The 21,165-nt window shown below is 46.1% G+C and overlaps 1 protein-coding gene across 2 annotated transcripts in view; it reads right to left on the bottom strand.

Annotated features, from left to right (window-relative positions):
• DPY19L1 (dpy-19 like C-mannosyltransferase 1) overlaps positions 1-9,824 on the bottom strand; it is a 72,638-nt gene extending 62,814 nt beyond the window's left edge. For both annotated transcript variants that reach the window (XM_033088293.1, XM_033088294.1), the window contains exon 1: positions 9,464-9,824. In XM_033088293.1, coding sequence (XP_032944184.1) covers positions 9,464-9,761 — 298 coding nt within the window. In that variant the 5' untranslated portion in view covers positions 9,762-9,824. The remainder of the gene's footprint in view (positions 1-9,463) is intronic.
• Positions 9,825-21,165: the final 11,341 nt, after the last annotated feature.

The raw sequence follows: 21,165 nt of genomic DNA, 5'->3' as shown, positions 1-21,165 counted from the left end.
AGCAGTAAGGAGGGCAGGAGGAACCGAGAAAGAAATGGGAGAGGGTTCTTCCCTACCATTTTGATCAACCCTCAAGAGCTCCTAAACCCTATTCCCTCTCTGCCCAGCACAGGAGCGCCCACAGCTCTCACCTCGTCCCCCTGACTTCTGCCCTCCTTCAAGGCTCCCCGCCCCAGCAGGTGGCTCAGAAGTCCTGGATCCTTCTCCAGGCCCTCCGTCACCCCTCCATCAGGACCACTGCGATCTGCATTTTTGAGATTCCTCACATGGGTCTTCTACACGCTGAAGTCCTTCTTTCTCTCTTCCTCCTCAAAGTATGAGAGCGAGACATTGAAGCCAAGGGGGGCTACTTCTCCGTTTGCCCCTCTGGTTACCTGCTGGAGGCTCTTGCACAACTGCAGCCGGCGACATCTATTCCTGGCCACGAACACATTTTCCCGTCCTTGTGACAATTTTTTCCTGACGTGTGCTTCATAACTGGTATGTGACTTAAAATTCACAGAGCACCTTGACAGGCTCTCTCATTGGAGTCTCACAACAACCTTGGCGAGTATCTACTCCCATTTTCTACTCTCATTATCTACAAATGAAAAGCTGGCATATAAGAGGTTTTTCCTACAAAGGCACACAGCTGGGAAATGGCAAGAACCATGGGAACCCAGGGGTTCCAATTCCAAATCTCAGTTTCTTTCTGCCATGGTGACAGGGCTGCCTTCTTTCCCATTTGTGGGCATTTGTATATAGGGAAATGCATTCTAAGTCCAAAATGACTTGCAAATTTTAAAAATATAGTTTATTCCTAAATTGAGGTTAATCCGTACTTAAAGCATTCTGAAGAGTTTTAGCCTCCCTCACCCTCAAGTGACAAAATAACATCAAAAGAGGTTGAGGATGCTCCTTAAATCTACTGGACAAGGTTTTCAAGTCAACCTTGACAAGTTCTATTTTCAACTCCTCGCTAATACTACTAACAATTTCTTACTGTTCTCAAGGGTCCATTCAGAGTTTAAATGAAGCTGAAGTCACCGCGTTCCACATCTCCATTCACCCTGGAGAATGACGTCAGTGTCTGCATGACAGACCTAGCATCTCATCCCCAGGACTTCCCATAGCTCATACCACGGAGCCCACGCATGAACCGGCCTATTTCCGGTTATCCCCACTACACAGCCTTCAGCGGGCTGCACTGGGCCACAATCCCCTAAAATACCAAGTGCCTTTGTCTGGGCCTAAAAATTCCGAATTCATCCTTCAAAGCCCAAGGAATTCCAATATGGCATCTTGTGAAGCGTGTCCTGTCACCCCAGCTTTTTTACAGCCCCCGAACAGCTACTCACAGGGACACAGTTTCCTCTGCTAGGATGCAAAAGCCTCGAGGCTAAGCTTGTGTTTAATTCATCTTAGTACCTACAACTCCAAGCATCCTGCCCGGCACCTCACTGGGCTGAACCGTTAAATGACTATCACCATGTAAGAGAAATTATGGAAGGTACTCGATTAAATAAAAACCTAAACACCTAAACATGCCAAAGTGCCCAAAGATTCTCATTATATATGTGTGTGTGTGTGTGTATATATATATATATATATATATATATGTTATATATATTATGTATTATATGTAATACATATATATATAATTTATACACAATAAAATTAATATATTGAAATAAATCACATTTCTAGTTTATAGGACCTAGAATGAAACAACGCCCAATTTCTATGTAGTAACTATGAAGTCACAAGACATTTTTTTAAGACCAGTTAGGGAGAGAGGAAACAGCCAGGAATGCCACAAGCTCAGCTCCTTCCTTCTTCTCAGCACCTAGATTTTTGTGAGTTACAAGTTCTTTCAAGTCATCAAGTATGTAAATGCCTACTAGATACACGATGCATTTTCCTAGAAGCCAAGAAGAACATTAAAGAAATATTAGCCATCATCTGTGCACTTAAAAATAAAATCTCTGAGAGATAAGATTTAGGCACACAAAATAATGAGAGAACACATCAGGCACGCGAGCAAATAGCACAGTGTGTATGAACTGCACGAAATCTGAGAAGGCAGATCAGTAATGACCCTCTCAGGTCAGGGTTTATTAAAGTGGGATGGGAGGGGGGACCTCAAGCTATGATTCCAACTTAGGTGGATTTATGGTGGGTAGCCAGAAAGAAGACAGTTGTAATAAAGCTGGCTGTGGACGTGGAGCTAACGAGACAAAAGACTTCCCACCACTAATACTGATGGTACAGTATGTAAGTGGTAATGACAATGACGAGATGATATTCACTGAGGCTCACTCACTATATACACAGTGTGTCAGGAACAGCAGGAGGGTCTTAGCAGAGCTTCCCAACCAGGGGGCCTGGAGTACCAAGAATGGGAATGCCAGCGTCCTTGGGGCCAGTAAGTTCTAGGCTTTGAAGAGACCATTGTATACGCGCCCCCCCGCCACACACACACACAAATATTATCATTTTCTATGTGTCTGCCATGATGTGAAAAAGGGTGGGAAGCACTGAGCTCGTCAATAAAGAAACAGAACAAGTTTCAGAGAGAACATCCTAATGCAGCAAATAGAGCCACAGTGGTCGAAACCCTGGCGTTGCACTAGAATCGCGGCATGAAATGAAACTAAAGATACTTGAGTATTAATCCAGGGCCCCTAACTCTGCAACTCCAGAGATTTTTTTTTTTTTTAATTCACGTGATTCTGATGTACAGTCAAGATTAATGATCACTGGTACAGAAAGGACTGGAGCAAAAGGGAGGTCGTTGTCCACAAACGTTAATGTGAGAACTAACTCCTCTGCGGGCCAGGTGTCCTCCAGCAGTAATGGCACCACCTGAGAGCTTGTCGGAAATGCAGACTCTCAAGTCCTATCGGGGCCCCTGACTGCAAGTTGACATTTTCACAAGACCCTTCTGGCGGCTTAGAAACACTGCTAAGGGCAATGTCTCCACACTGCAATGGCCTGGAGCTTTACACACCGCTTGGCCGTGCACTGGGCTTGAGAACAACGATCTAGGACGTGCATGTGAAGATGCATCCCTGGGTCCCCACGCTCACAGACCCTCCTTCAATAGATCTCACTTGGGGCTTGGAAATCTACATTTTTTACCATTTCTATTAGGAAAAGGCAAATATAAATTCAAAAAATACTTTGATGGGAAAATTGTCAAAGTCCTGATAGCTGAAAACAATGATTAAGAAAGGAAAAGAATTAAAATTAAAAATCAAATTCTGTATTTCCCCTGGTAAGAAAGTCATTCTTACAAAAGAAATAGTCCTTGGATTTCATCTGACTTAGCCTCTCTGAGTCTCATCTTCACCCAACATGGAAAGAAGGGTTTTTACTTGGTCACGTCTGTTCCTAGCACTAATTCTTCAGACTTCATCCTCTCCAAGGTGCCTCCATGGTTGTTTTCTGTTTTCACTTTGGTTTTCCCGATCACCAAACTAAAAGCCTCGGTAGCTTTGGCCCTTTTAATTTGTCTTCTTTTTTGAAAAGAGTAAACATTTCTTTTTTGAATGGGATAAAAAGGAATGTATTCTATTAATAGAAACATTGAGTCTCAAAGTGAGAAGCAGGACTGCTTTAAAATTCAGTCACAGCTTCAAGAAACCACTGCTCCCAGTAAAACCTAAAATTCCCAGTGGTCTATGTGATGATGATTGTAAGGTTGACTTTAGTTAATATGAATCTCCTCCATATACTTAGCATTGATAAAACCATACCTTACAACAGCTAGGAAAAAATTAGGCAACTCCCAGTTACAGTGGGAGTTTGTCTAACGTGTTTGTCATGTGCAGTTTACAGAGTACTTTCACACATTAAGCAAAAAGATCCAGGGGTCCTCTGAAGACAAATACATCTCTTATTTTCCCATCAGGCCCGAGGTCATACGATTGGGTGCACATGGCCTGGAGCACAGCCTGGGTTCCATGCTTCCAGCCACTACTGTCCTTCTGACTGGAAGCTCAGGATGAAAATGTTAACAAGTACATTTAGCCAAAAGGATGCATTGACGAGAGGGAGGAAATTCTTAGAAATACTTTTAAAATCCACCACTTATACATCTAAACAAAGAAATAAAGCTGAAAACTATCCCACTTGGAAACAGTCCCTATGATAATATAAATATCTCATTTATATTTATAACCATCCCACTCACTTATAACTATCCCACTCTCTTGCAGTCCCTATAAGTATCTCACTAACATACACTTTGAGACATTAATACAGCCTAGCTGCTAAATGTGTCAAACTTATAAAACAGCTAAAGTTCAAATTTTAGCAACATCCAAATACACACATATATATAAAATTGTTTCTGCTTTTAGTATTGATGCCATATGACGGACCAAAAATCAATTACCAATTGGTAATATATCCTTACATTTACACAAACTAAACCCATCACGTTATTTGCACACTCATAAACATCACAATTTCAGAACCCATCTATTTGGATCTCTTAATAATATAATGTTTAAGTGATTATAAACATTCTTTAGGGTTAACCAGAAGTCTGTTTTAGAAAGGAAAAAAAAAAAAAAAAAAAACGGTTTTAAACCCTGGAAAAACTCTAAAAATGCCAAATTCCCATCCTATTCACTGACTTTCCAGGGAACGGTATGGGGCCCACATCTCCCTATGAACGCACCCACAGAGCTGGTGCTGAGTGCCTACGGGTTTGAAAGCAAACCCACTCGGATGGCCAGTGACCCGTGCCTCACACGTCCTCAGCTTTCCTTGTCCCTATGCCACCCCTAATGTGCTCTCTTTCCACTTCTAATTCCCGTATCTCTATGAATGGTCCCTCTTTCCTTATTTTCCCTGAAGAAGCAAGCAGCAAAAGGTAACCCTTACTGAGTACTAAATATTGGGGTTTCTCAGAACTGCATCCTGGGGCTTCCTTTCTTCTCTTGCTACACTCGCCCCATACAATAGACGAAACACAGCACAGCCATGAAGAGCATGAAGTCTGGAGCCACGTTACCTGGGTTCAAATCCTGGTCCTTCCACATTCGACGGGTGATCTGGGGCAAGTTACCTAACACTGCGCACCTCAGATCCCCCATCTGGTAAAACGGGTATGACAGTCACAGTGTCACAGGGAGGGCTGAGCTCACAGTTAAATGAGTTTAAGGTAAGTGAATTTATCTAAAGCACTCAGAACTCTGCCGGCACGGAGTAAATCCCGTATCAGGAGAAGACGCTACTACCGAGCCCCAGGAATTTAGTATCACCCACGTGCTGATGACTCCTGAGTTAGTCTCCTCTCAAGACCTCTTCTCCTATGTCCCACCACCTACGTGACACTTCTACTCAGACTTCCCACAAATGTCTCAAAGGCAACATGCCCAAGATAAGACGGCGTTCTGGGTCTTTTCCTCCAGTGACCCCCTCAGTGGCTCCCCACAAAAGCCACGCTCCTGAGGCAGGCAGTCCTGGTCCGTGCCCACCTAGGGAGATGCTCCCCCAGCCTGTCTTCTTTCAACAGGCTAAGCTCTGCCCTACAGCAGCTCGCCGCACAGGCCATGCTCTTCCCCTTACTACGTGCCTCATCTCTTCCTGTGCAGCTCAGCTTCAAGGCTCTCTCCCTCCCAGGGCCTATCCTGACCCCAGTTCAAGTGGGTAGTTCCTGTTTTTTCTGTGTCAGCCTCTTGTTTCTTTCCTCCACTGCACTGACGGCAACGCGCAATTATTTTTATTTCTTTGCAGCCACAACCCCCACATTCTAGAATGGAAGTTCCAGGGAAGCAGGCGCTACAGCGATCTTGTTCTCCATTTTATCCCCAACAAACAGCACCTGGCACAGCAGACATTCAGTAACTGGTGGATGTAAATGAAGCTCCAGTTATTTTATTTGTGTCGTTTTATTTATTCTTTAGCTTACCCAGGTGAAGCACTCATTATCCCTATTTTAAAGATGAGGCAACTGAGAGTCAGACACATTGGCTGTCACACTAGGAAGGCACTATGGGCATCTAACAGCAGAGGCCAACGACGCCCTACACATCCCACAAAGCACAGGACAGCCCCCCAGAGGAAGAACTATTCGACCCAAAATGTGAGTGCTGAGGCTGAGAAGCCCGATGGGTAAAGAACCAGCTGAGAGCAGTGGTGCAGTTGCCAGGGACCACAGGAACCAGGCAGGTAATGACAATGAGTGAAGCAGGACAGATGCAAGGGAAAACAACAGTCCTTTCTACCATCTAACCTGTCCATATTCAGGTCCATTTTTTAATGGTTTGCTTTGTAAATGGCGTCTTACACTATAGTCTTTCACCACACACTCTGTTTGCAGCTTTAACATGGACATCCTTTACTTCCCCAAAGGAAACACAGAGCCCTCTGCAGCTATCCTGTGTCTTCCCTCTGTGCTAAGGGTCATGGGTACAGCAAGCATATCCCTCTTCTCTCAACTCTAAAATAACAGCTGTATCAGATGATAAATGGCAACTCAGAGCCCCAGTTTTGAAAAAACAATAGAGATTAGGACAAACTTTCGCAAACCGCACTGTGTCCCTTTTAAAAGGGGGGAGGAGACGATTTGCCATGACAGAAGGTCAGCTCAGTGATGCTGGGTTCACAGGTGATCGGCCAGAGAGAGGCACCAGCCGATCTCAGAGCGGAGGAGTGTTTGGGGTCCCTCTTCTCGGGGGAGCCTGCTTCCTTCACAGCACAGCTCTCCCTGGGTTCAGCCCCTGACGAAACCTCCCCTTTCCCTACAGGCCCAGAGGTGGTCACACCTTCCCATTGTTGACAGTCCCTGGGTGCCTCAAAATCCTTTGTGAATTCCTTAAACCTGCTCACACTTGGGCAAAGAGTCCTTTTATTAAATCATTTCCTGTCAGGCCACGGACATCCATAAATAGACCACACATGCATATATGTACAGTGTTGCATATTGAGAAGTGTGAGGAGTTTTCGTGTAAATTGTACCACTTTCTGTGGACTGTGGTCAACAAAGTTTGAGAAACACTGTCACGGTTCTTACTGCACCACTGCCTCCCTGGAGGATACAGGGAGCTGCTGGGTTGAGATCTCTAAAAATAAGCATTTCAAGAATGATTCTTCACAACTGTTTCCATTAAATAAATAGTAAATGACCGTCAAAAATAAGAAAAAGATGTTCACTAAAATGGATTTTTAAACAATGGTTAACACTGCCCAACAGTGGAGAGGCCCCCCTTGGTAGCTAGCAAGCGCCTCGTCAGTGCTTAGCACATACGGATGAGAGTAACTGAACTAGGGACCCCTAGTCAGTTCCTACCTCTTAACAATTTGTGCTTATATCGAGGAGCCTCAACTCTTAAAATTTCTTCTTAAACATAAATTAAGCAATTTTTGTCATAGCAAAGTTCCATACATACTAAAGAACTACTGTAAACAGTCCACCACACCACATGTTTCCAGGCTCAACTCTCACTCATTCTGGCAGGGGGAAGAAGGGAAGAAACGAGGCGGCTTTCAAAAATGTCTACCCTCTGCTCCTCTTTGCATGATCCAAGGATACAGGGCCAGAGAAAGAATCAAACATCCCTCATCTATCAAGCTGCGCTGTGGCCTTATGTGATGGTTAGCAAAAAACAGAAAGTCTCTAGACCTTGGTGTGGTCATCTGATCTCCACACCTGGTGGCCAGTGGCCAGAGTACACCCAAGAATATGGGACAGCTCCTTCATTGTACCTCCTTCCAATGGCCCAAGAGGTGAGTTACATAAAATGCCACCCTGTTATATTAGAACAAACCTATATTTAGGTTTGGACATTACTAAACACAAATATAAGCCATCCAATATAAAAAGATTCAATAAAAATGCAATTACAAGAAAACGTGCACAAAAGAAAATGGGAATAGATGTTATTCTGATTTGTTATTGTAATCTCCCTGAAGACGTGATGACATTTCATGTTTCACTACAAAATTTTTATACTAGCCATTCAAGAAAAAGGCAATTTCATTCTGTCACCACATCTCAAATTTGTATTATGCATGTGTTTTTAAAACAGCAACTAACACTTGTGAAATGCTTTAGATACAATGTGCCTTCCCATATTTTATCCTCTGTAGTTCTGCTCCTCAGCACGTGCCCATGGAGGAAGTAGAGAGGTGATAATCCCATGTCAGAGAGAAGGAAAGGTTCACAAAGGAAATAACTTGAAAGAAACTTAAACCAAACTTCACCAGTGTCAATGGAAGCTGGAGACTGTCTCATCCACTGTACCATGCTGCCTCCCCAAGGTGAACTTACCTAACCTGCACAGCAGCAGGCTTTTCAAGCTTGCTACTGAAAAAAAGGAACGGGCAGTATTGAAAATGCTGAATTTTCCTAGGCTTGAATCTACAACAGGAAAACAATGTATCCCAATAATATCAATCTTTCTGAGCCCATTCACACACACACACACACACACACACACACACACAGGGTGACGATGCTGGGTTTTTATGACTGCATGGCTTCTAGTGGTGGCTGTGATCTCAGGGGAAGTCAATTTGCTGTGTTCTATTTCTTGGCCTGTATTGAACTCCAAATTCTCTTGGGTCAATAAAGGAATTTGAAAGACTACTAAGGGATAAATCACCAATAGTTAAATAATTCAGTAGCCAAAGCTCATTAATGGCATTATGTAGGAATGGCAATGCTATAGCACTTCACTGGCTAACTTAGAAAAATTAGGCCTGTTATGCAAACTGCTATAACTTGTCTTATCGTAATGCCTATCAGGAAACAAAGGAAACCTTAAGTCGGTCCACAACCTGTGAATGTTTCAACTTTATTTTGTGCAGCACCTCCTTACACGTCAACCGTTTGGTGCATAGCAGCCGCGGGGAAAGGGGCGGGGGTGTGGGAAGTCCGCCACACCAAACGTTCGCAGGTCAGCAGGGAGGATTAAGGCTTGGGCACCCAAAATACCCTGGAAAGTGACTTGCCGAGGAGAATCACAAAGTGCCACCGGCAATGTTTGCAGCTTAGAATTAGAAAAAACATACGCTAAAATTTAATTATAAGTTAAGCAACTTTCTAGAACAAGGAACACGCTTCTGCTTTGAGCTCTAGGAACTGCTTCCATCCCAAAGCAAAGTACCCTCCGGGGCAGGGGCCGCAATAACGGGAAGGCGGCCGGTCCGCGCCAATCGGCAGCGCCCAAGTCTCGTTAGCGCAGACCTGCCAGTTCGCGGCCAGGCCGGGCAGCTGTTGATCTCGGAGCCATTTTTTTTTTTTTTTTTAAGCAGAGAGCGGGTCGGAAAGAAACGGGGCGGGCTGCGCGGAGGGGAGGGGAGAAGAGGAGGAGGTAAGGGCGTCCCAGGAAAAGTCAGAGAGGGCTGCAAACTGGCTGGGACCGGCCGGCGGAGCTTGGAGGCGCGCCGGCGGGAGGGGAGAGGAGGGCTGGGGGCCCGCGCCTTAAAGTTCCGTGGCCGGCGGCGCCCGCGCGCTGGGGCTGCTCACCTAGCAGGAGCGTGGTCCAGGTCCGGCCGCGCCCCGCGCGCCGCAGGCCCAGCGCCCCGCGCAGCCAGGCTGCCAGGCGCCCCCCGAGACCGCCCCGGGAGGGCGGCGCGGCGGGCTCGGCGCGGGGCCCCTTCCTGCTCGCGGCGCCCTTGCGCCCGGGGGACTGAAGCGCGCGCTCGGGCCCGGGCTCCCCGGCGCCGGCGTCCGGCGCCCCCCTCAGCGGCGACTGCGAGGCACGGGACGGCTGGGGCGGCTTGGGGGCCGCCTCCCGGTGCTTGTTCCGCGCCTGTAGGACCATTTTGGCATAGTCGCGCCCGCCGGCTGCGCGCGCCCGGACGGCGGCCGAGGACCAGCGGGCTGGCTGGGCGGCCCGGGCGCCGCTCACACTCCGCGGAGGGCGGGCCGGTCCCTCCCCGCGGGGCCGGGAGGCGGGGAGAGCTGCAAGGCCGGGCGGCGGCTGCCTGCCTGGCGCTGCGGCCGGGAGGCGGCGCCGGACTCGCGCGCCTGCCGCCGTTCAGGTTGTCACGGCGACCGCGGAACGCCGGGGGGCGGGGGCGGGGACACCCTTCGAGCGGCCGCGGCCCCGCCCCCGCCGCCCCTCCGCGCCGGACGCGCGCTCCCGGCCGACCAGCGCGCACGCGCTGACTTCCGGCGCGGGCGGGAGTCTGCCCTTTGGCTGCCCCGCGACCCCCGGCCAGCGCCCGGCCCTCGTGGAAGTTGGCCGGGGCGAGTGCACAGGCCGCGTTCCGGGAGCAGCGGCCCCGCTCTTGGGGAGTGGCGGGAACGAAGGCCGGGCCCATCTCGAGGCGGGAGCCGCCGGCCGAAGTTTTGACCCAATTAAGTCTGCGCGTGGAGCCCTGCGGAACCCGCGTGGCCCAGGCGCTGCGGCGCGGGGGCGGTTAGACCGGGAGGAGGCTCTCGGAAACGACCACGTGGGGGCGCTGTGCGTGCGCTCTGGAGCCTCGGTGGCCCGGCCGCTGGCAGGCGAGTGGAGAAAAGTCGAGCCGCGGTGCAACGTTCACTCCACGACGTGTGGCCTCGCAATTTGGGACGCTGCGGAGTACAGCTCCCTGCTTCATGGATGCGACGAACGGTGCAACCTGCCTTACAGTGACGACAGAGTTGTCAGGGGGAGCTGATAAGGGTCGAGGCACAAGTGTGTGCTGACCTTAAAACCGTAAACAAAACCAGGGTGGGAGCCCAGGCTGTAGGTGATAAAAGTGAACTGAACGGCCCGAGGGGAAGATTATCAAGTACTATGTTCTGTTCATTTCATAGTGTGTAACCTTGTGGCTTAAAAGAAAGTAGGAGAATGTTACTCACTAATAAAATAGAAAACTTGAGTTGAAAACGTCTGTGCTTTCACAGAGCCTCGGAAAGCCCTCCTCCCCGCCGACCAGCACTCTGCGCAAAGCTAACGCCTCCCGGATAAGGACGACGACGAAGTTCCCGTCCTTGCGGTGTCCAGTGGGCTTGTTCCAAAAAGTTGTCCTTAAGCCACATTGTCCTGATTACCTTCGCTGTACTTGCAGGTTTTTCACGGGCCTGTGGATCCTCTTAAATTTCTCTGCCCACAGATTTCTTCATTAAGGAGGATAATAACCGGCATTCCTAAAAAGGCTATTATTTCTTTTTAAGGGACAATTAATTTGTAAAGGGAAATTTTTTTGCCGCGCTAATTAATAATCTCTTATACTTTATATTTCCTGACTTTGCGTTTTCAGATACCTTAATTGGAGCAGGGTACAACTATTTTTAGACACTTAAAAAAATGAAAGTGATACCGGAATGCTTGGATTCTAAAACAATGTATCAAATGGATTCAGTGTTACCCTCTTGGATTAATTTTGAATTTATTACCCATTAGATTTAAAGAGAAACACCAATGTCTGTTAAAGATAAGACAAATAATTTGTTGACTAATTTTTTAAATGATTACGAAAACACATAGGAAAAGGTTCAATATTTGAAGTATCAGATTGTTAGTACATCTCCTCCTGTACATGATAGCTGTGGATTTAGGAATTGCCTTTTGTCTGGTACTATTTTTCCAGACAAAACACTTGCTGGATGAATAAATGAGTGATTTCACGAATGAATGCAAGAGATAACATCATCAAATGATTCACAAGGCTGTGTTCTGTAGAGCACTTGAAAGTCACTTGCTTCTAGCCCTCCTCTCCCATGGTCTTGCATTTCTAGAGGACAAAGAATCTTCTCTACTCAATTTCATCGTGTCCCCCAGAGCCTACCTATGGAAGCTTGTTGAATTGAAAGAGTAACAGCGATGTTGAAGACACACCCAGTGGGTTTTTATCAATTCCACCAGTGCTGACTGAGTCCCCCTCTTTGCTCTGCCACAAAGGAGAGAATCCCCAAGAGAGGTATTGTAAGGTATGAGTTAAAAACATGGTAACTTTAGGCCCAGGTTCCAGTCTTTGCTCTGACACCCCGTGACCTTGGCCAAGTTACTAGACCTTTTTGAGTCTTGGTTTTCTCATCCCAAAAATGAGAGTAATAAACACATCTGTCCTCCAGATTAGTAGATGTTAAATAAAACAATGTATGGCAAATATCTAACAATTACTTCTAAATAATTGTTCAATAAGTGTTCAAAGCAGTGGATGCTGTATAAGGAGGATGGCAGGTCCTCTGTCTCCCAAAGCTTGAGGCTGACAGTCTAGGGTAGGTGGGAGGACACAGGGGAGTGGAGTGTAAAAGAGCAAGGACAGCTGTGTGATCTTTGGACCAGTCCCACTGGGCTTCAAGCTTCTCAGCTGTCTGAGCAGTTGCTCTTCCCCTGAAGTTCCCTGCTTCCTACATGCAATGCCCATGTGGCCGGTCATAAAGCCTGGGTACAACAGAAGGCAATTCCTCTTGTCCTCCTTCTGCCCCCAAAAGAAGGATGTTTCACACACAGGGAGGGGGAGGAGCAGAAACTAGAATACTCACAGAAGGTTACATGCCAGATTTCATTTTCTCTTTATAACTATGAGATCCACCAGAGCAGCAAATGCAGCTTCTTCATGTCTGTATCTGTAGGCTAGTGCCTGCCGCACAGTGGCGGATGCTAGGAAAAGCAAAAAGAAACTGAAAGCTGCTTTGAAAAATTGTGTTGAGCACTGCGCACAGATGAGCCTATGAATTAATTGATTCAAGAGTATAAAGATACATAGATTAAGCATTACACTTACTGACCTCCTTTAATGTGCTTTTCAGGAGTTCCAGATGCACCCACTACAGGCAGACAGATTCCAAGGACGGGGACCCATCTGAGCAACCACTCGTGAAGAAGCCCTGGTCTGGTCCCCAGGCTGCAAACCCAATCCTTTTCTCACTACAAGCTCCACTTTGGGCATTTGAAATAAAAACTGTAATTTAAAAAATTACTTTTAAAAACGTTGAGGATGGGGTGAGAGGAGAATAAAAGGAAGAAATGAGCATAAAACAAAGAAGGTGAGCATAAAATAATAGAGGAAAACAATTAAATGCCCAAAAGAAGTCTTAGCAATATTGAAGTATAAGGACCAGGAGGAACTTTGTTAAATGGGCAAAGAAAAGTGAAATTTGGTCAAGAAAAGACTGCTGGGAACCGATTTCCTTATTCTTTACGTTGGCATTTTAAAGGCCCCATGTAAAACTTCCAGATTTCTCCCTTTTCCTCCCACTTACTCTCCTACCCACAGAGGGACAACAAAAGGAGAATCTTGACTGTGGCATCCAATTCTCATTTCCTTGGAGTAGGTCCCTTGATCTCTTTATTGGAGAAGTGTCTTGGGGTCAAGTTCTAGACTCTGGCAGTTGTGTCCCTCGGCAGTTGCTCCTATCACGAGAGGAACCTTCATAACTTCACAGAACCCGAAAATGGGTGCAACCAAGTATATCTGTGTAACACTCACCTCTCAACGGATCAACATTAACTTGTCACTGTTATATTCCTTTAGTCTCTGATGAGGACAAATGTAAATTTTTGCTTTATTGCTTTTCACATTTTATCTCTTGCCTTTCTCATAGCTGGCCTTGTAATTTAAACTGTTCACACTCCAGTGAGTGTTCCTGAGAAACTGAGAGTTCTTTATCAGTCCTAGTTAGAGTTCGTCATCAAGAACCACTTCTTTGCAGAGGGCCTTGTCTCTCTAAAATGCAATTCCAGTTATTGAGGTCTTACTATGTCCTTAGTGCCTTAGTAGATAGTAGCGAAGCTAAAAATTGACGTAGTAAGTCCCCATCCTCAAAAGTCTTACAGTTTTGTTGGAGAGGCCGGGTAAGGTAGAACAAAATCTAGTTATATAGGAAAATACGTGCTTCAGAGTGTAAGTACTGAAAGAGCTCCAAAACGAAAAGACCATGGCTGACAGAACTGAGGACTTTCCAGGGAGAAGATGAAACTTCTCAGGCCTTGTCAGAATGGTAGATTTTGTTTGAACAGAAGGAAACATGAAAAGGCATTTATAGACAGGAAACAGTGTATTTCCAAAACCCTGTGTGCCTGGCACGTAGTAGGTGCTCGTATGAGCATCTTAAACTTTGGAATGAGGAAGGGGAGAAACAACAAATGTAAGTTTGAGGAATGAACAAATGGATTTAAAAGTGAGTAAGTGAATGGAGTAACAACTGGAGCATAAAATGCCCCAAGTGCCCCAACAAGCTGAGAACTTCCTGGTTCTCAGAGCCCCATGAACCAAGCTAGACCTGAGCAGAGTCTTCCCTGAAGGATGCTGGGCTCCTCTCACACCCCGGTGGCCTTAGGGATATTGGGAACCAATGAATTTCACCTCCAGCTTCTATTCTGGGCCAGGACTTGCTTGCATCCAGCAGGCCTTTGCTCACACCTAGCCAGACACAGACAAGCTGGGGGACTGATTCATGTAGACATCTGTGGTCAGTCATCCATCCTCCATTCTCCAGGGTAAGCTCCTGGGTGTACCACATGATTTATCCTCTCACTCCCAAGCTGTGCCCTCTACCCAACCTCATCATGTGCTCCCTGCAAATATTACAAAAAATTAGTCTGCCTTATTGCAACCTTACGTGTCCTACATTTCTTTTCTTTTATGACGAGTTGGACAAAGGCATGTGTTTCTGAAGCTATTGCATGAATAAGATGGCTGAGAAAGAAAGAGTACGGTGAAATGAGAAGAGGACTGAGGTCCTTCACCAGGACGGCCCTTGGGGTGGCGAGCAGGCAGACAGACAGCAGCAAGGCGACAAGTTAGAGGATGGGGAACTCAACGGAAGTGCAGAGGCAGAGGACACAGATGTTTGGAGACCTTCAAGCACCTGGGTGTGGAACCTCAGGAATTCCTGAACCTCCATGACAGGCCACCTGCTGAACCCCAAGCCTGCCTCCTCACGACTTCATTCAACCACCTTCACCAGTTAATGTACTGGGATTCCATGCACAATTTTCTTTTGAAGATGGCACTGCTGCGTTAAAAAATAAAGTCAAGCAAAATACCTAGGAAGCTTGCAGCTGATTGGTCCCTGTCCTAAAGAGTGGGGCAGTTGGGGTGAGGCCACAGGTAGCCTGCATTTCTAGCTAAAAGGTTCCTCACCACACCTTGCAAGACTTGGCCTGGATGGTGGTTTAAGACTCATTTACTCCAAATGAATCAGTTCTGAGTGTTTGGAGATCACACTTCCCAGTAAAGAAGATTCCTTTGCTTCTACTTTGCATATTTTGAAGACAAACATTTTCTCAAATTCCTCTATTATTAATATTGAATGATCTATACATTTGTGATGCAGACACTCAGGAGAAGCAAACAAAGTTTGCCTGTAGAAAAAATGAAAGGAGCAATACACAAACATTTTCACTAAGTTTACCCTTTATCCTTCTTTTTGTAATCACATTTTGGATGAATAGCTATTGAATACCCATAATAATTCTTCTTCAGTAGTTTAAGACAGATTTGAGAAACAAGTCTTGAACATACTGCAAAGAAAATGAAGTAGGTAACAATGGGTCATGTACTATTTATAAACCTCTGCTAAGAGGTTACACAGATATATTATTTTGGGTTCTGTGGGAAGCGTCTTTGGTGTCACCTGGCCCTTTTTTTGGAACCTGAAATGGGGGAAGGAGGAGTGGGCAGACACCCACGGCTGCTCTGTGCAGACCCACAGGCCTGCCAGTTCTCACTCCTAGAGATTGAGCAACACTAACATTACCTGGAAGCCTCTTAGAAACGCAGATGCCTGGACCTCAACCAGACCAATGACATCAGAAGGGCAGAAAATCTGTACCTTTTAGAAACTCCCTACGTGACTCTGCCAAATGGTGAGCCTGAGACCCACAACTTCAGGGAAAGAAGAAATCATCTCTATTCTTATTGCTTGGTAATACTCGTACGATAGATTTTAAACATATATTCATTTATCTTTATGCTGTGTCTGTATGGTAAAAGAAAATAACAAAGAGGTGATGAGGAATGCCGGACGTCAGTCTGATCACACCAGAAGCAGCTTTCAATCCTCAGTGGCAGACCTTTGTCCTTGGCAGTGGTCTCTATTTGAGTCCCTCCTTTGTAGGCTCTCCAGCACTCAGATCAGGTCGCAAATGCTAATTTCACCCCCGGTGCAAAGCAGTACACAGCATTGATTGGAAAACAGTTTGGAACTTAAACCTGGAGTGCCAGGATTTGCTACCTACTCTTAGATTTCTGCTCCTCTCCTGGGCCCAGAGCCAGCTTTGCTACAACTTGGGAAACCTGAGCAGGAATCTCCCCTTCCCACTTCTCTCTGAACTGGCCAGAAACAGAATGAGCCCAAAAGTGATGGATGTAGGGAAAGAGGAATGAATTAAGGTGCAAGTGAGGAGCCAGAGAAGAGTCATGAAATACTTTGGAGAAAGCTCCTTGTGCCAAATTCCACTTTTCTGGAGCAACCCAATCTTCTGGAGTCAGCCAAGGAAGAGGCCCATGGAATTATAAGCATCTTGAGATCCAGGTAGAGATGCCCTACGTATTTACGGGCAGGTGTGAGTCAACGTAGGAAAGATGCATTTGTTCTTTACGCCCGAAGACAAAATGACTTAAAACATCAAGGAAAACCCTTGGAAAAGGAAAAGCATCACGATAACAAATAACAATAGCTACTATAAAACTAGCTTTTGCCGGGTCCCAGGCACTGTTCTCTGTGTTCCGTACACATTATTTAATCCTCACAACAACCTACAAGGTGCATGCTTTTATTATTTCCAATTTACACAGCAAAAAACAGAGAGGCTGAGTAACTCACTCGAGGTCAGACAGCTAGTTAGAGGGGATGCTGGGATATGAACACAGATGGGGCCACTCCGCCCAACCTTGACTCTAGTGTCTCGTGAGATGGAACAGTCATAAAAGATAGACACTATAAGTGGTGGCTTCCCTTAAGCGCTAAAAATTGCTTCCTTAAAAATAAAGTTCATAAAAGCCCATGCAACAATTATGGGCTTTCCCAAGAAAACATGTTTAGGGCAACTGAGTGTGGCATGGAGATTAACCTGGGTTCTCTTTAATTTATGTATTGAAAAGTCGTCATTTGCAGACTTTGGAACTCTATTATTAGGAACAAATGACTTGTACCACCGCTCACAGCCTAATGCAATACTCCGGCGGGTTGCGACACCATCACTGCGATGACTACCAGCCTGGAAAATAGACCGAAGCAGGAAGATTTGTATGCGACTGAGTTGGAAAAGGTAGCTGGAAGGTGCATAGAACTAGACATCAGCTTAGTGCTATTCTGGAAAAGGGGGTTGGTTAGGAGAGTGGTGGGTGGAAGAGGGAAGCCGTCACAGGGTTAAGCTTCAGGGCACACTGCTGCCTGCAGACCGCTGGACAACAGTCCCAGAAGCCACAACGTTTATTGCATAAGATTCAGTCACTCCTGGCTGGGAACACTCCCCTTTGAAACAGCAATGGCCGGCGTTGGCGGGGAAAGAGCCTTTTCTCCCAGGACATCTGCGTGCCACTCCCCATCAGCTAGGCGCCTGGTCAAGTCACTTCATGACACTGTGAGGGGATGAAATACATGATTCCTTAAGTCCCTTCTTGCTCAAAAAAAACCCCACAAGAACTGATGCTTTCATTAAAATGAGGCTGGTGCATAATTTTGGTTCCCTTTGAGAAGGGCTAGCTTGAATGCTAGATTTTCACTGCATGCTTTCCTCCTGCCTTCAATCTTCTCCCAATAATCCACCCCCTTTTCCTTTTTCATTTCAAATGAATAGATTTTTTGAAGCTCTAGTGTGTCTCTGGTCCACAGACTCTAAAACATACATTGTTGTATTCCATCCACATTAGCATTACTTAGATGATTACCCCAAGTCCTCATTACACATTCTTTGCCATTCATTACAAACAGTAAAAATCCCACTGAAAAGGCATCTTGTGACATTTCATTAAAGAGAAGAAATCATACTGGAGAAGTTTGTTTTCCAATACCGACATGTGCCTTTTGGCTACATTTCAAATGATCCAGATGGACTTAAAAGAGCCCCACTTAGTGGGCTAATTACCACAAGGTTCTCCAAGTCTGTACCCATGACCAAAGCTCTAGGTGGTTGTGTTATTTAGGAAACATGACAGCAAAAACTGCCATTCATAAATCCAGCATGCATTGAATATTTACTATGTATGGTACTGTACTTGATATTGATGGAACAAATGAATGAAACATAGTCCTGCCCTGAAGTCTAGTAAAACGAGACACAGTTGAGTAAATCATTGTGAGCACATTCAGTTGTAGTCGCCACCCTCTGGAGTGTCCCTGCCTTTCAGGAGGAATCCCTGAGCCCCTCCCCACCTCTCATGCTCCTCCTTTGCCCACCTACACCCCGGGGCCTGCAGCTTTTCTATGTGACTTGACCCCCTCCACTCGAGATGAATGAACGTGGACCCACACAGGGCCAAGCATGTCATCTCCCCCAAGAACATGACCCTATAACTAAGAGGTCTAATTGATTTGGGCAAGTCTGCTAACTGAGGCTCAAGATAGGAAATGACGGAACAGCCACCTTCTGTTTGTCATGTCAGCTGAGAAGTAGGGAAAAAAAATCAGTCTGCAGAAAGAGTGGGAATGCAGCAGACACAGGGAGAAGCAGGGGTGGGCTGGAGGGAGGGGTGGGGTGGGGTGGGGTGGACGGAGGCATATGGGTGCATCCTGGAGGATCCTGCTTTCCACCAGTTGGTTGCAGACACTCCCTGAGGTCTGGCCATATTCCAACACTCCAGGGCCTGAGGCATCCTGCAGTTCTCTTCGCTGTGAAACCTGCTAACAATTTTTTTTTAAATGATTACAACCAAGAGTTCTAACTAATAAATTAGTGCAATTAATTGTTATTAGTATAACAGCTGAAGTGGTGCAGGACAAATTTTTACTTATCTTATTTCTACACATAGAATAAAAACGACAATTGTATTTAATGACAAATAGGCCAACGACAACTCATTTTTGTTTTTCAATTCTTTCCATTATAAACATTTATATGCAGTTACATTTGCAAGACAATGACCTTGGCAGAGGGGGTAACAAGATGCATAGCTTCGGTGGGCAACCTGATTTTGATCAGGGGCAAATTCAGGAAAAAACCATAAATGCTTACAGGCTGTATTTCTCTTTCATTCAAAATGGCTTTATTATTGATCCCATGGGGGGAATTATATGCTTACATCTCAGGTGATCTCTTTATAGAAGAGAAGAATGTCAATGAAAAAACTACATTTGCTTTTCAGCCTCTGAAACGTTATAGCATGTTCCAATTTGAGAATTAGTATCACGAGACAGCTTTTCCTAATTGTCCATCTCTTATGTTTGGACAGCACCTTAACTTTCACCACATGAAAGTGTGAGACTTTCATCTGTATTTGCCCCATTTATTCTCCCATTCCCGCCCCCCCCCCCCAAAGATCTAGCCTGAGAAGCATTAGTATTCCCATTTAACATATGGAGAAACAGGCTCTTTGGAGGTTTCAAAATTGTAAATTCTTTGACACTCTTCACATCAAGAAGAAGGACCTATATCTCCTCCCCTGGTACATGGGCAGGACTTGAGACAGGCTCCATGAAAACAATGTGGTGGAAGTTACACTGTGTGACCTGTGAGGCTGGTCACAAAAGGCAATGGACTTCCACTCGCCTCTGTCCGGGGATAAGTACCCTCGGAGCCTGAGCCTCTTTGTAGAAGTCCAGCTGCCCCAAAGCCACCATGCTGGAGAGTCCACAGGAGGGGACATCAGCATGCTATGACAGGGAGAGGTGCTTGAGGAGTCTGATTCCAGTCCCCAGCTATTTAAAATTCCCCTGGCCAGACATACGAATGGAAAGGCCTCTAAGAGAATTCTAGCATAGCCACGGTGTGACTAGCATTGCAGAATGACCAGAAACTGTTTAGCTGGGCCCTGCCAACCCCAAAACAGTGGAAGATAATACATGACTGTTCTATTTTTAAGCCACTAAGTTTGGGATGGTTTGTTGTGCAGCAGGCTCCAAGAGAAGTAACCTTCCAAGGTCACTCAGGAACTTCCCAGGGTTAACTGGGCTCCAGTCAGTCCACTCCATTCAAGGCAGTACTAACCAGACAGCTATAGGCCCTGGGGACCAGAGAATAGAGTGCTGCCCGAGCCCCGTAATCGGGGCCACCTCCTCCACTCCATTCTCCAGGCAGCTCCTCCTTGCTGGAGGTGGGCGGGGTGGATGAGCCCCAGCACTGCTGGTTTCTAGAAGGAATTGGCTCCCGGGCACTCTGGCTAGTCGTGTGCACCGTGCTGTGTGCAGGTGGCTTCTGGCACTGACAGGCACCAAGCCTGCTGCCAGCCCTGGCTTCCCCTCCAGTCCTTCTCTATCTAATAAGCTGCTTGGATGTGTTTGCAGCTGAAGGCAGGTCATGTTGCAAAGGTAGGTGGGCACCGTACAACCGGCCTGCAGAGTGTCCCCTGGCTGGGAATTACGTCCAGTCCCTGCTCTCACATTTGGCTAGATCTACAGGAAAAATATGTGTGTTCCGAGCCCCAGCTGATCTTGTAATCTAGCTTCCATTCTAAGGTAAACATCGTCCGTTAAAATTGTAAAATTTCATCCGCTTCTTCCAAGTGGTTCGGTAAAAAGGTATAAAATATATAAAAATCATTTTTATTTATAAAGAACTCAGGGCTGCTGGGAGGCCAGCCCTCACCCAGCCAGTGTCCTGCCGTTGTCCGGAGGCACGAGGGGGACTTTTCCACAGAAAACCATGGGAATGGTGCCCCCGGTAGTATTGTGCACTAGACAAAAATATGCAGTCTTATTCATTTCTGGGGTATATGTAATATACTTTTATTTAACATCCACATGTTCTATGAATCAAATCAACAAATATTTACCAAGTATTTGTTTTACTAAATATGTTTCTTTAAATGAGAACAAGCTTAGTTTTGTCCGTTGTAAAATCAAAGCCCAATAAAAAGATTCATGGCCAGATTCATATCTCTGCTTTCTAGGTTTCCTTTAATCAAGGTATTCCTTACAATAAAGCAGGAGGAGGAGGAGGAGGAGGAGGAAGACGAGGAGGAGAAGAGGGGAGGGGGAGAGAGGGGTTAGGAGTAAATAACGTGTTAAGAATAGTCAGCGTCATGCCTGGCCCGTGACAGGTGCTCAGTAAATGGCAAGTACTGATCGTTCCTATTCCCGCCTTACCTTTGCAGGGCTTCTCCACCAGCTGGATACAAATGAGGTCAAAT

This window comes from Rhinolophus ferrumequinum, chromosome 20 (genome assembly GCF_004115265.2).
Source record: "Rhinolophus ferrumequinum isolate MPI-CBG mRhiFer1 chromosome 20, mRhiFer1_v1.p, whole genome shotgun sequence".
NCBI classification, from domain to species: Eukaryota; Metazoa; Chordata; class Mammalia; order Chiroptera; family Rhinolophidae; genus Rhinolophus; species Rhinolophus ferrumequinum.
The sequence above is the reverse complement of the archived record's forward strand: the minus strand, read 5'-3'. Positions and strand labels throughout refer to the sequence as shown.